At 45.6% G+C, this 13,024-nt stretch overlaps 1 protein-coding gene across 1 annotated transcript in view; it reads left to right on the top strand.

Moving 5' to 3' along the window:
* myo5b (myosin VB) overlaps positions 1-13,024 on the top strand; it is a gene marked incomplete at its 5' end in the record, with an annotated part of 150,240 nt that overhangs the window by 46,065 nt on the left and 91,151 nt on the right. The window contains 2 exons of the mRNA XM_056290258.1: positions 1,385-1,494; positions 1,581-1,846. Of these exons, the coding sequence (XP_056146233.1) occupies positions 1,385-1,494; positions 1,581-1,846 (376 nt within the window). The remainder of the gene's footprint in view (positions 1-1,384; positions 1,495-1,580; positions 1,847-13,024) is intronic.

Genomic DNA, 13,024 nt, shown 5'->3' with positions numbered 1-13,024 from the left:
TCTGCCTCGTTTGGTCCGGACTCTCATACCTGCCTTGTTCGGTCCAGACTCTGATACCTGCCTCGTTTGGTCCGGACTTTCATACCTGCCTTGTTCGGTCCGGACTTTCATACCTGCCTTGTTTGGTCTGAACTCTCATACCTGCCTTGTTCGGTCCGGACTTTCATACCTGCCTTGTTTGGTCTGGACTCTCATACACAGTAAAACCCTGAATGTTAATTTTACTCTGAGAGTGTACAAATGGACCTGAAAGGATCCATTTGTACACTCTCAGAGTTAAATTAACATTCAGGAAGTTAAATTAACACTCAGGATTTTACTGTGTACCTGCCTCGTTCGGTCCGGACTTTCATACCTGCCTTGTTTGGTCCGGACTTTCATACCAGCCTCGTTTGGTCCGGATTTTCATATCTGCCTCTTTTGGTCTGGACTCTCATATACAGTAAAACACTGAATCCATTTGTACACTCTCAGAGTTAAATTAACATTCGGGAAGTTAAATTAACATTCAGGATTTTACTGTGTACCTGCCTTGTTTGGTCCGGACTCTCATACCTGCCTCCTTCGTTCCGGACTTTCATACCTGCCTCGTTCGGTCCGGACTTTCATACCTGCCTCGTTTGATCTGGACTCTCATACACAGTAAAACACTGATCACTCAGGATTTTACTGTGTACCTGCCTCGTTCGGTCCAGATTTTCATACCTGCCTCGTCCCACCCGCAGACACGCCTAATTGTGTCTGTAGGGACGCCCAACCAAGCCGCAGGTAACACGGGGATTCGATCCGGTGATCCCCATGTTGGTAGGCAACGGAATAGACCACTACGCTGCCCAGACGCCCCACGGTGATAGACGGTTACCCACCGATTTGACAACACGCCGACCAGCACGCCCGTCTACAAACCAATCAGTGTCAAGTATAGGGAGACGCAGCCCACGTGGGTGATGACGACAGGACGTTGGTATGGTAAACCAAAACTACCAAGATCAATTGTATCCAATGTAACAAAAATATTAACCTTGGTCCGGACTTTCAGGTGTGAAAAGACCCTTTAAAGACATCAAGGGATGGAACAGGGGTTTCCCCCAATGCGTCCACAAGGTGGTGTTGAAGACAGCTGTAATGAAAAGTATAATCTTATGTACTCTGTTACCCTGGTTACATGCCAGAGAATGATGGGCTATGATTTAGGTTGTGCTTGCAGTAAGTTATGCCAGAAATAGTTGACAACCCAGGATAAAGATTTGGACTAGATTAGATCCTTTTCTTGGGCCTTTAGTCTCAAAAAGATCTTCATATATTTGATTCTTCAATTATCTGGATAACAAATCTACCCAAAATGTGTGTTATTTTTTTGTTTGTTTGTTTGTTTGTTTTTTAGGTGTAAAGGAGAGCAGTCAGAACAGCATTTTCAAAATCCTTGCATCCATCCTTCATCTTGGCAATGTGCAGATCTACTCGGAGAGAGATGGAGACTCCTGCCGTGTCTCGGTATGTCCCCGTGACTGGTTTTACATAAATTCTGAGCATGTAGGACTTTTAACAAAAACGTTTTTTGCTGTTTTTGTGTTTTGCAGAGGGACAACACCCACCTAAAATCCTTCTCCCAGCTGCTCGGAGTGGAGCTGGACCAGATGCAACACTGGTTGTGCCACAGAAAGCTCGTCACCACATCAGAGACTTATGTCAAGAGCATGTCCTGCAGACAGGCCGCTAACGCTCGGGATGCTCTTGCCAAACACATCTACGCACGACTGTTTGACTGGATAGTTGAACATATTAACATGGCCCTGCACACGTCCTCTAAACAGCACTCTTTCATTGGGGTCTTGGACATCTACGGGTAAGACAGCAAGTTTCTTAATTTAAAAAAATATGGTTTTGAACATTCTTAAATAAACAACCTGTCTCAATCTAATGTCATTTGTGACATTTAAGTCCTCCTGCTTTCTAGATAATGGTATCATAGCAGAAGTAATAACAAATCTTAAAATCAATTCTAACTTTGCATTTTTACCAAGCCAGTGCCAAAGGTATCCACATCAACAAAGCAAAGACAGTATGAATACCACAAACAAAGAGAAATTTACCATTCAAACATTCAAACAGTTGCCAGGGCACAAATGTCTTTCTTCATAAGTATGCTAGGCCATAACGTTATGTTCGGGCCTTGTATAACCAAAGTGAGTGCTGTGTCCGCATTCTCGGCACAAAGTCAAATATGTTTTCAGTGGGTGTCGGACTCCACCAAGGTTGTCCCTTGTCTCCGATTCTGTTTGTGATATTCATGGACAGGATCTCAAGGTGCAGCCAAGGTGAGGAGTGTGTCCGTTTTGGGAACCTCAGAATTGCATCTCTGCTCTTCACAGATGATGTGGTTTTGTTGGCTTCATCAGAACGTGACCTCCAGCATGCAGTTGGGCAGTTTGCAGCAGAGTGAAATGGCCGGGATGAGAGTCAGCACCTTCCTATGGCCGGACTTGATGAAGCAGCAATATTGGCAACGCTGTCTTCGGGAGGGGGCGGAGTCGGCTTGTGTTTGTCACATGAATGCGTCTCTGTGTGTGTCGGAAAAAGCAGTGGTTCGGCCTGGATTCGCCTTGTCACGAAAGTGGCGAGGTGTCTCCTTCGAGACTGCCGGCCGGAGAGATGCAGTTGGCGAACACATGTACAAGGGTGGGTGTTTGAATTAAAATAGGGGGATCGATTGGCCACTAAACTGGGAGAAAAAAGGGAAAAATTAGAAATAAATTTTAAAAAGAGAGTCAACACCTCCAAGTCTGAGGCCATGGTTCTCTACTGGAAAATGATGGATTGCTCCCTCCGGGTTGGGGATGAGTTGTTGCCTCAAGTGAAGGAATTCAAGTATTTCAGGGTCTTGTTCACGAGTGAGGGTGGGATGGAGTGACAGATTGACAGGCGGATTGGTGCAGCATCAGCAGTAATGTGGACGTTGTATCGGACCATTGTGGTGAAGAGAGAGCTGAGCCGGAAGAAAAAGCTCTCAATTTACCAGTCAATCTTCGTTCCAACCCTCACCTGTGGTCATGAGCTTTGGGTAGTGCCCAAACGGTTAGACCGCAGATACTTCCTTTGTAGGATGTCTGGGCTCAGCCTCAGAGATAGGGTGAGGAGCTCAGACATCCAGAAGGAGCTCGGAGTAGAGGCCGCTGTTCCTTCGCGTCGAAAGGAGCCAGTTGGGGTGGTTTGGGCATCTGATTAAGATGCCTCCTGGGCGTCTTCCTTTGGAGGTTTTCCGGGCACAGCCAACTGGGAGGAGACCCCGTGGTAAACCCAGAACTTGCTGGAGGGACTAGATGTCCAATCTGGCCTGGGAACGTCTTGGGATCCCCCAGGAGGAGCTGGAGGGCGTTGTTGGGTAGAGGGATGTCTGGAGTGCCCTACTTGCTGCCACCGCGACCCGACCCCAGAGAAGTGGCTGAAGAGGAATGAATGAATGAATAATGTTATGTGTTGATCTGTTCTTGCAGTTGGCATAGCAACAGCAAGTTGCCATTATCATGTGGAACTTACTGGGAACTCCAACCACCTTGCTGACTTCCCATGCTTTCTTCATATTGTGATCTCACAAAGACAGTATTGTAACGTTATCATATGTGTAAAGGCACATGGCAACAGCCAGTTTGTCATATTGACTTGTCCATGAAGAGTGGAAGTGGTTTCCTCATAGCCATGCTGAAGCTGATACATTAGACCGGCAGATCCAGGTACTGTGTTTTACAGCAAGTCCCTGCCTCTTCTTGTTTGAAAACAAACTGATATTCACCATAGACGCTGATGTAAAATAGCAGAGTAAATATCTGTAACAAGTCACCAGCAGAATGAAACTGGTTTGTACATGCCAAAAGACACCATATCAAGTAATGTCTATCACTACATGTCCACTTGGCCTGCCATAGATTATCCAAGACACATGGAAAGATTAATTTTTCCTCCTCAGTCTCCCAGCACCAAGGAGGATGTTGCTGTCAAAAATTGTGGAAAACTTTTCAAACCAACCTGCCCTGTAAAGATAACATCACTTTAACAAAAAGTAAAGCCATGTGAATGTTCACAGTGATGGATTACCTGTCTATCCAAAGCAAGTTTCAAGTTTCTGCAAATTGATTTTCACAGCATATGGAAATGAATGGATGCATGGGAGGTAGTGAAAACTCATTCACAAAACGTAAAACATGCTTTGGGAATGGTTTTGCATGGTTTGGAAGATGGACATGTGTCATGTAAAGTAATCAATCTTTAGTAAATGAGCTGCAACATGCAAAACCACCAGTGCGGTCCTTTAACAGTGATGGACTAGCAAGCAAAGCCGCCAAGTAAAGTGTTCAGGTATAATTTTTATACAAGTAGTTATTTTGTCACCAGTTGAGGTATAAGAAAATGTGTGGTGAGAAATAGTCAATGTAGATATCAAATATTTCCCTTTACGGAAAAGTCAAAGCTAATTTAGAAATTAGCTTTGACTTTTTCAGAGCTAGGTTTCCCTTAGCTCAGAGTAGTGCACAATATAAAAAAATATGAAATGCAAAATAAAAAACTATATATACACTACCGTTCAAAAGTTTGGGATCACCCAAACAATTTTGTGTTTTCCATGAAAAGTCACACTTATTCACCACCATATGTTGTGAAATGAATAGAAAACAGAGTCAAGACATTGACAAGGTTAGAAATAATGATTTGTATTTGAAATAAGATTTTTTTTACATCAAACTTTGCTTTCGTCAAAGAATCCTCCATTTGCAGCAATTACAGCATTGCAGACCTTTGGCATTCTAGCTGTTAATTTGTTGAGGTAATCTGGAGAAATTGCACCCCACGCTTCCAGAAGCAGCTCCCACAAGTTGGATTGGTTGGATGGGCACTTCTTTGAGCAGATTGAGTTTCTGGAGCATCACATTTGTGGGGTCAATTAAACGCTCAAAATGGCCAGAAAAAGAGAACTTTCATCTGAAACTTGACAGTCTATTCTTGTTCTTAGAAATGAAGGCTATTCCATGCGAGAAATTGCTAAGAAATTGAAGATTTCCTACACCGGTGTGTACTACTCCCTTCAGAGGACAGCACAAACAGGCTCTAACAGGTACTATTTAATGAAGATGCCAGTTGGGGACCTGTGAGGCGTCTGTTTCTCAAACTAGAGACTCTAATGTACTTATCTTCTTGCTCAGTTGTGCAACGCGGCCTCCCACTTCTTTTTCTACTCTGGTTAGAGCCTGTTTGTGCTGTCCTCTGAAGGGAGTAGTACACACCGGTGTAGGAAATCTTCAATTTCTTAGCAATTTCTCGCATGGAATAGCCTTCATTTCTAAGAACAAGAATAGACTGTCGAGTTTCAGATGTAAGTTCTCTTTTTCTGGCCATTTTGAGCGTTTAATTGACCCCACAAATGTGATACTCCAGAAACTCAATCTGCTCAAAGAAGTGCCCATCCAACCAATCCAACTTGTGGGAGCTGCTTCTGGAAGCGTGGGGTGCAATTTCTCCAGATTACCTCAACAAATTAACAGCTAGAATGCCAAAGGTGTGCAATGCTGTAATTGCTGCAAATGGAGGATTCTTTGACGAAAACAAAGTTTGATGTAAAAAATATCTTATTTCAAATACAAATCATTATTTCTAACCTTGTCAATGTCTTGACTCTATTTTCTATTCATTTCACAACATATGGTGGTGAATAAGTGTGACTTTTCATGGAAAACACAAAATTGTTTGGGTGATCCCAAACTTTTGAACGGTAGTGTATATATATTAGTAAATTAAAACAAAAGCCAGACTGAAGTATTGCACACCATTTATGACAAAAAAGCTTTACAAGCCCCAACTTTAAGAAATCAGGTTTTAAAAAAGCCTTTCAGTACAATCTGGTGTGTGAACAGAATGTCGGTATATAAATGAATCAATAAAACACCATAACATAAAGGTAAATTAATATATCAACACATCTTTACATTAATGTAATGTAATTAAACACAGATATAGAAACGCAGATAAGTTAAGAAATATGAATAAATAAAAGAGTAAGACATTGAAACTACAGCCATCCTCTACAACTGGACCCTTCCAGCTTTTCTTGCGGTGACGTCATGGGTGACGTCATCGTATCATAGCTGTTATGAAACATGGTGGTTTATGCTTTTTATAGAAAAGCTTATTATAATTATTAAGCTTCTTCTAGAAGGTCCAGTCAGACGCTGTTGCCCCATAGTGGACCTCAGACATGTTTTTATCAGTTTAAACTTAGAGAAGCTCCTCCTGCAGCAGCCACTGTTCTGGGAAGAGTGGCAGGAATTCCCAAAGCTTCCCACATGTTAGGAAAGATTTCTGGCGGGCGTTCGGGTGGCGTAGTGGTCTATTCCATTGCCTACCAACACGGGGATCGCCGATTCAAATCCCTGTGTTGCCTCCAGCTTGGTCGGGCGTCCCTACAGACACAATATGCCGTGTCTGTGGGTGGGAAGCCGGACGTGGGTATGTGTCCTGGTCGCTGCACAAGCGCCTCCTCTGGTCGGTCGGGGCGTCTGTTCGAGGGTGTAGTATAGTGGAAGAAATCGTGAGAATGGGGGACAGGAAATGAGGGGGACGGGAATGTACTGGAGTGAGAGGATGGAAAATAAAGAGAGTTAAAAATAAGTTTTGCTTCTTTATTGGATGACACAACATTGGCGACGAGGATAAAGGGAGACAATTTTAATTACCTCAAAGCAAGACGTATGAAACAATTTTGAATGGGAGACCTCGAGTCATTGGCATTGGGAATCAGGACCTTGGCAGCCTCTGGTGTTCGGCTATCTCCACCTCTCCCATTGAACCTTGAAGCACCGGACCTGTACACAGAATATCAAATGTGGAAAGAATCGTACACAATTTTTTGAAATAGCCAGTGGATCTGTGGAGGCAGAGGATGCAGTACGGAGAACTACACTATTGCATCAGTACACCCACTCAGAGCATCTTTGCTAATCTTCCGGAAGTAAAAGGTACGTTTGCCCAGACAGTAGCTGCCCTGGACACATATTTCACGCCACGGAGAAATTTGGTTTGGAAAAACACAAGTTTAGTCAGAGAGCTCAGTGCCCTGAGGAAGCTATTGATACCTTTGTTAATACTTTGAGAGAACTAGTGAAATCATGTGAATTTGGCACACTAGAAGACGACATGCTGAGGGATCAAATAGTGGAAAAGACTGCGGGACAAATTACTGCAGGAGGAAGGACTAACTTTAGAAAGAACTCTCAAGGTCACTAGACTTTCAGAAGCAGCACACGCCGAGTCTAAAGTGTTTTCAGAAAACAGTGGTAGTAGCAAGACTAGAGACAGTCATGTTAACTTCACTAGAAATGCAAGGGCTGCTCACGCAGACAGAACCGGAAGTAAATACACAGACGAAGAAAAATGCAACAGCGACACCGTGTGTTTCAGGTGTGGGCTAGCAACTCATACAGCACATGAATATGGAGCCAAAATAGCGAAATGCCTGTATTGCAAGAAAACTGGACATTATGCACGAGTATGCAGAAAGAAATATAGCTTGCAAAAAGAAAAGAAACGTGACAGAAAGTATAAACCAGTAAAAAGAGTGGAGGACTTTCAGAGTCAAACTCTGATTAGTTTATACATGCATAAGGTAAAGAAAGAATAAGAATAAATGATCAAAAGATTAAGACGGTAATAGACACAGGAAATTGAAGAAACCTCATAGTAGAACATCTATATAAGAAAGTGTTTTCGCACAAAGCAGAACTGAAACAGACTAAGAGATTCTATCCATATGGCCAGAAGACTCCACTAAAGTGTCTAGGTTGCTTTAAACCACAACTGGCATGGCAAGACAATGTCATAACAGAAAAGGTTTATGTAATTAAAGGAAACGTGGAAACACTGATGGGCAGAAAATCATGCTTTGCATTAAAGATAATAACTCCTGGAGGAAATGTAAATATAAATGCAGTGGACCAGACAGATAGATTCAGTCAATTAGCACAAGAATTAGAGTCACCCTTTAAAGCACTGGGACAGATTACTGGTTACAGTCACAGAGTAACAGTCGATGACAAAGTCTCACCTGTAGCTCAGGGTTTGAGGAGAATCCCTTATCCAATGATAGAAGCTGTAAACCAGGAACTAGACATAATGCTTGAAGATGGTATCATCGAAGAGGTGAATGAAGGATCTGAGTGGAGTTTTAATATTCTATTTACACCATATTCAAAAAGGTGGACCGGAGGGTGTGCTCCAATTATTGGGGCATCACATTGCTCAGCCTCCCTGGGAAGGTCTACTCTAGGGTGCTCAAAAGGAGGCTCCGAACGATTGTCGAACCTCAGATCCAGGAGGAACAATGCGGATTACGTCCTGGCCATGGAACAACGGATCAACTCTTTACCCTTGCGGAAGTGCTGAGGGGGGGCATGGGAGTTTGACAAGCCAGTCTGCATGTGTTTTGTGGACTTGGAGAAGGCTTATGACCGTGTACCCCGGGACACTCTGTGGGGAGTTCTGCGGGAGTATGGGGTACTGGGGCAGTAGCTACAAGCCATCCAGTCCTTGTATAACCAAAGTGAGAGCTGTGTCCGCATTCTTGGCACAAAATCAAACACGTTTTTGGGGGATGTGGGACTCCACCAAGGTTGTCCCTTGTCTGCGATTCTGTTTGTGATATTCCTGGGCAGGATCTCAAGGCACAGCCAAGGTGAGGAGTGGGTCCGTTTTGGGAACCTCAGAATTGCAACTCTGCTCTTCGCAGATAATGTGGTTTTGTTAGCTTCATCAGAACGTGACCTCCAGTGTGCACTGGGGTGGTTTGCAACTGAGTGTGAAATGGCCGGGATGAGAGTCAGCACCTCCAAGTCTGAGGCCATGGTTCTCTACTGGAAAATGGTGGATTGCTCCCTCCGGGTTGGGGATGAGTTGTTGCCTCAAGTAAAGGAGTTCAAGTATCTCGGGGTCTTGTTCACAAGTGAGGGTAGAATGGAATGGGAGATTGACAGGCGGATTGGTGCAGCATCAGCAGTAATGCGGACGTTGTAGTGGACCATTGTAGCGAAGAAGGAGCTGAGCCGGGAGGCAAAGCTTTCAACTTACCAGTCAATCTTCATTCCAATCCTTACCTATGGTCACGAGCTTTGGGTAGTGACCGAAAGGGTGAGATCGCGGATACAAGTGGCTGAAATGAGTTTCCTCTGTAATGTGTCTGGCTTCAGCCTTAGAGGTAGGGTGAGGAGCTCGGACATCTGGAGGGAGCCTGGAGTAGAGCCGCTGCTCCTTCGCATCGAAAGGAGCCAGTTGAGATCGTTCGGGCATCTGATTAAGATGCCTCTTGGGCGCCTTGCTTTGGAGGTTTACCGCAACCCGGTATCACGCCAAAGCGTGTAATACACCCGCTGATCCAGCGTGTCAGTGTCATGGTTTAGGGTTAGGGTTAAGGTTAGGGTTAGGGTTAGGCGAGGGATTTTGGAAAATGCTATAAAATGCCAAGCATCGGGCTTGGCATTCCTGGAGCCAGGGCTTGACACCCGACAGGGGACAGACTGACGCAGAGCAGACTGGAGGCATAAGGCATGACAGACGGGACTCCAACTTAAAATTCTGGCCGATGACCAATCAATATGGGGACTATGCTTAACCAACCAAGGATGACCAAGTATAATGGGAGCAAATGGAGAATTGATAACAAAAAAACTTAACTCCTCTTGATGGTTTCCCGACAACAGGAGGCGCACAGGCTCGGTCTTAGAGGTTATCCGGGCCAGGAGACGTCCATCCAGGGCATTAGCTTCAAGAGGCTGGTCCAGACTCACAGTGGCAAGACCTAACTGCTTCACAACACTTGCACCCAAAAAGCTTTCATCAGCTCCAGAGTCAATTAAAGCCAAAAGTTTAGTGGACTGACCTTTAAAACTGATGGTAGCTTGCAACTGGGTACGTGGACGAGGAGACAGAGGGCAGACAGTTGGGCTCACGAGGATTCTCCCCCTCCCTCGTGAGCCTGCTAGTTTTGACGGACGGTGAGGGCATGAGGCGAGAAAGTGACCAGGCTGACCACAATACAAGCAGCTGTTCTCGGTGATGCGGCGTTGACGCTCCTCCGGGTCGAGCCGGAAGCAGCCGAGTTGCATCGGCTCCGAAGCTGGGGAAGAGTCACGCCTCGGGCTTTCTCGGAGGACGTCAGCCTCAGGCGAGCGAGCTCGGCCCCCAGAGTTTGGAGGTGTGGCCCGTGGTAAATGGTTGTGACCAGGAAGGCGGCGCGTCCTCTCTTGCCTCCGCTCCCGGAGACGGTTGTCCACACGAATGGCCAGGGTAACCAATTCCTCCAACCCTCCAGGCTCGGGGTAGGAAACCAATTCGTCTTTTATGGATTCGCTGAGACCGTTGGAAAAGCCGGCCTGGAGGGACTCGTTGTTCCATCCGCTCTCCGCTGATAGCGTATGGAACTCAACTGAGTAGTCAGCGACGCTGCGGGAACCCTGGCGGAGAGAGATCAGTCTTTTTGATGCATCCTTTCCCCGCACGGGATGATCAAAAACCTCTCGAAAAGCAGTGGTGAACTCAGTGTAGGATGAGGAAGTGGAGGCCCGCATCTCCCACACCACTGTAGCCCAATCCAGGGCGCTTCCCTGGAGAAGACCCATGATGTAAGCGACTTTGGCTCCATCCGTGGAATATGACTTGGGCTGCTGGTTAAACACAATATCACACTGCATCAAAAAAGGGCGACAAAGTCCAAAATCTCCATCATACTTATTGGGCGGGGCAACCCATGGTTCCTTAGCCGAAGTTCATGGCGCTGGAGGTGGCGGAGCTGGAGGGGCACCAAGTTGGGTCTGGATTCCGGAGATCTTTGAGCTGAGCCCACGGAGGGCGCCAGCCATCCTCTGTAGCACCTGGCTGTGCTGGCCGAGGACCGATTCCTGGTTGGCTACAGCCTGGCAGACCGTGGCCAGGTCTGTGGTGGAATGGTCTGCTGGGCCCATAGTGGCTGGAACGTACTGTCACGTATCAGGAAAGAACCCAAAAGCAGACGGGACAACCAGGTAAGGGAAGAATCAAGTCTTTATCGAAGTAACCGATCTCAGGGGTAGAGCAAGAGTCGGCTCAGTGGCAGGTAGGCAGGCAGGCAGGCAGAAGTCCATGAAAGGCGACGTTCCAGCGAAGACTGGACCACAGTGGAGGCTTTTTAAGGGTGATGATCGCGTTGATGTCAAGGGAGAGCGGCTGACTGCTTTGATGGCCAGCTGGTGTCAGGGGCGAACGCTTTGATGTCAAGGGCGAGAGGCTGATTGCTTTGAAGTCAAGGGAGAGAGGCTGTGACAGGGGGGGGGGTCAGCAGGTGTCAGGGGCGAATGCTTTGATGTCAAGGGCAAGAGGCTGTGACAGCGAACGCTTTGATGTCAAGGGCGAGAGGCTGTGACAAGAGCAAGCTCTAGCATGTGTATGGGCAGTTGAACACTTCAGAACATACTTATGAGGAGGCACGTTTACACTCCAAGCGGATCACAAACCTCTCATATACATGTTCAACCTCGAGAAGGCAACACTCTTACCACCCAGAATTCAAGACTGGGATTAAGATTACAACCATATGACTACAAAATAGAACACATTGTGGGAAAGTCTAATGTAGCAGACTCCCTGTCAAGACTACCCTTACCAGAAACAGAAGAAAATGGGTATGTTGAACCATATGTGGACAAAGTGCTTTCTGTAACTATGCATGATTTGCAAGCTATGACACTTGAGGACATTAAACATGCGATGACAGAGGATCAAACACTAAAACAGCTGACAACAACAGTGGAAACAGGAAAATGGCTGAACCCAATTCCAGAAGAACTACAGCCATACGATAGATGCTCAGGTGAGTTGTCGACATATGATGGGCTGATACTAAGATGACACAGGATTGTGTTACCAAAACAGAAAGTGAAACAAGCACCGAAAATCGCACATGAGACCCACCAGGAAATGGTCCTCACAAAACAGTATCTGAAGAGCAAATTCTATTGACCCAATATGGACTTAGATGTTGAAAGACTGATCAGAAACTGCTCCACTTGTGTGCTCAACCAGCCACTGCATGACGATCATCCTCTTCAACCTCTTGAATTGCCGCCCAGACCCGGGACTAAGTTAGGCGTTGAGCTAGTAGGTCCTATAGAGAACAACTACATATTGACTCTAACTGACTATTATACTTCATACCCAGAGGCAACTGTCATAAATGACTTATCTTCAGCCACAGTCATTAAGGAGTTGACAAAAATATTTGCTCGGGTTGGCTATCCTCTAAAGGTTGTCACAAGACAATGGCAAACAGTTTGTTGGACAGCTATTTTAATCTTTCCTAATAATGTATGGAATCAAGCACATATGCGCATCCTCGTATTATCCAAAATCAAACGGTAAAATATAACGGTTTCACAGATACCTGAAGAAGGCCTTCAGAGCAGCTGACAGTGAAGGAAAGACATGGAGAGAGGAACTCCCAAAATTCTGCAAGCATATCGCTCAACACCACACAGAGCATCAGGAGAAACACCAGCCAAGCTCATGTTTGGATGAGACATTCATACCAAGTTACCAAACCTGGTGGAAGAAGAGGAAAAGACAAAGGCCATTCAAAAACACCACCAAGAATACACAGACAAAATGAAAGACTATGCTGACAAGACAAACACAGCAAAGGAACACAACTTCAAAGTTGGAGACTTGGTGTACATTGCCAGTACAAATAATGGTAAACTGGATTCCAGTTTCAGAGACATTCGTTAAGTACTCCTGAGAAACAGATCAGACAGCTCCTTTGAACTCAGAATGGATATTGGTAATGGATATTGATGCTGCTGCGCCAGCAGAAGCACGTGAGGACGTTGGAGTTCCAGCAGATGCGTGTGAGGATGCCGGAGTTTTGGACATGCAGGATGTTCTGAGCGCCCCAGCAGAGTGCCCACAGGAAGCTATAACGGTGCCAGATAATCAAAGTGTCACCAGAAGTGGCAGA

The sequence above is a fragment of the Lampris incognitus genome, chromosome 12 (genome assembly GCF_029633865.1).
Source record: "Lampris incognitus isolate fLamInc1 chromosome 12, fLamInc1.hap2, whole genome shotgun sequence".
Classification (NCBI taxonomy): domain Eukaryota; kingdom Metazoa; phylum Chordata; class Actinopteri; order Lampriformes; family Lampridae; genus Lampris; species Lampris incognitus.
Note: the sequence above shows the minus strand (reverse complement) of the source record. Positions and strands in the feature narration are given on the sequence as shown.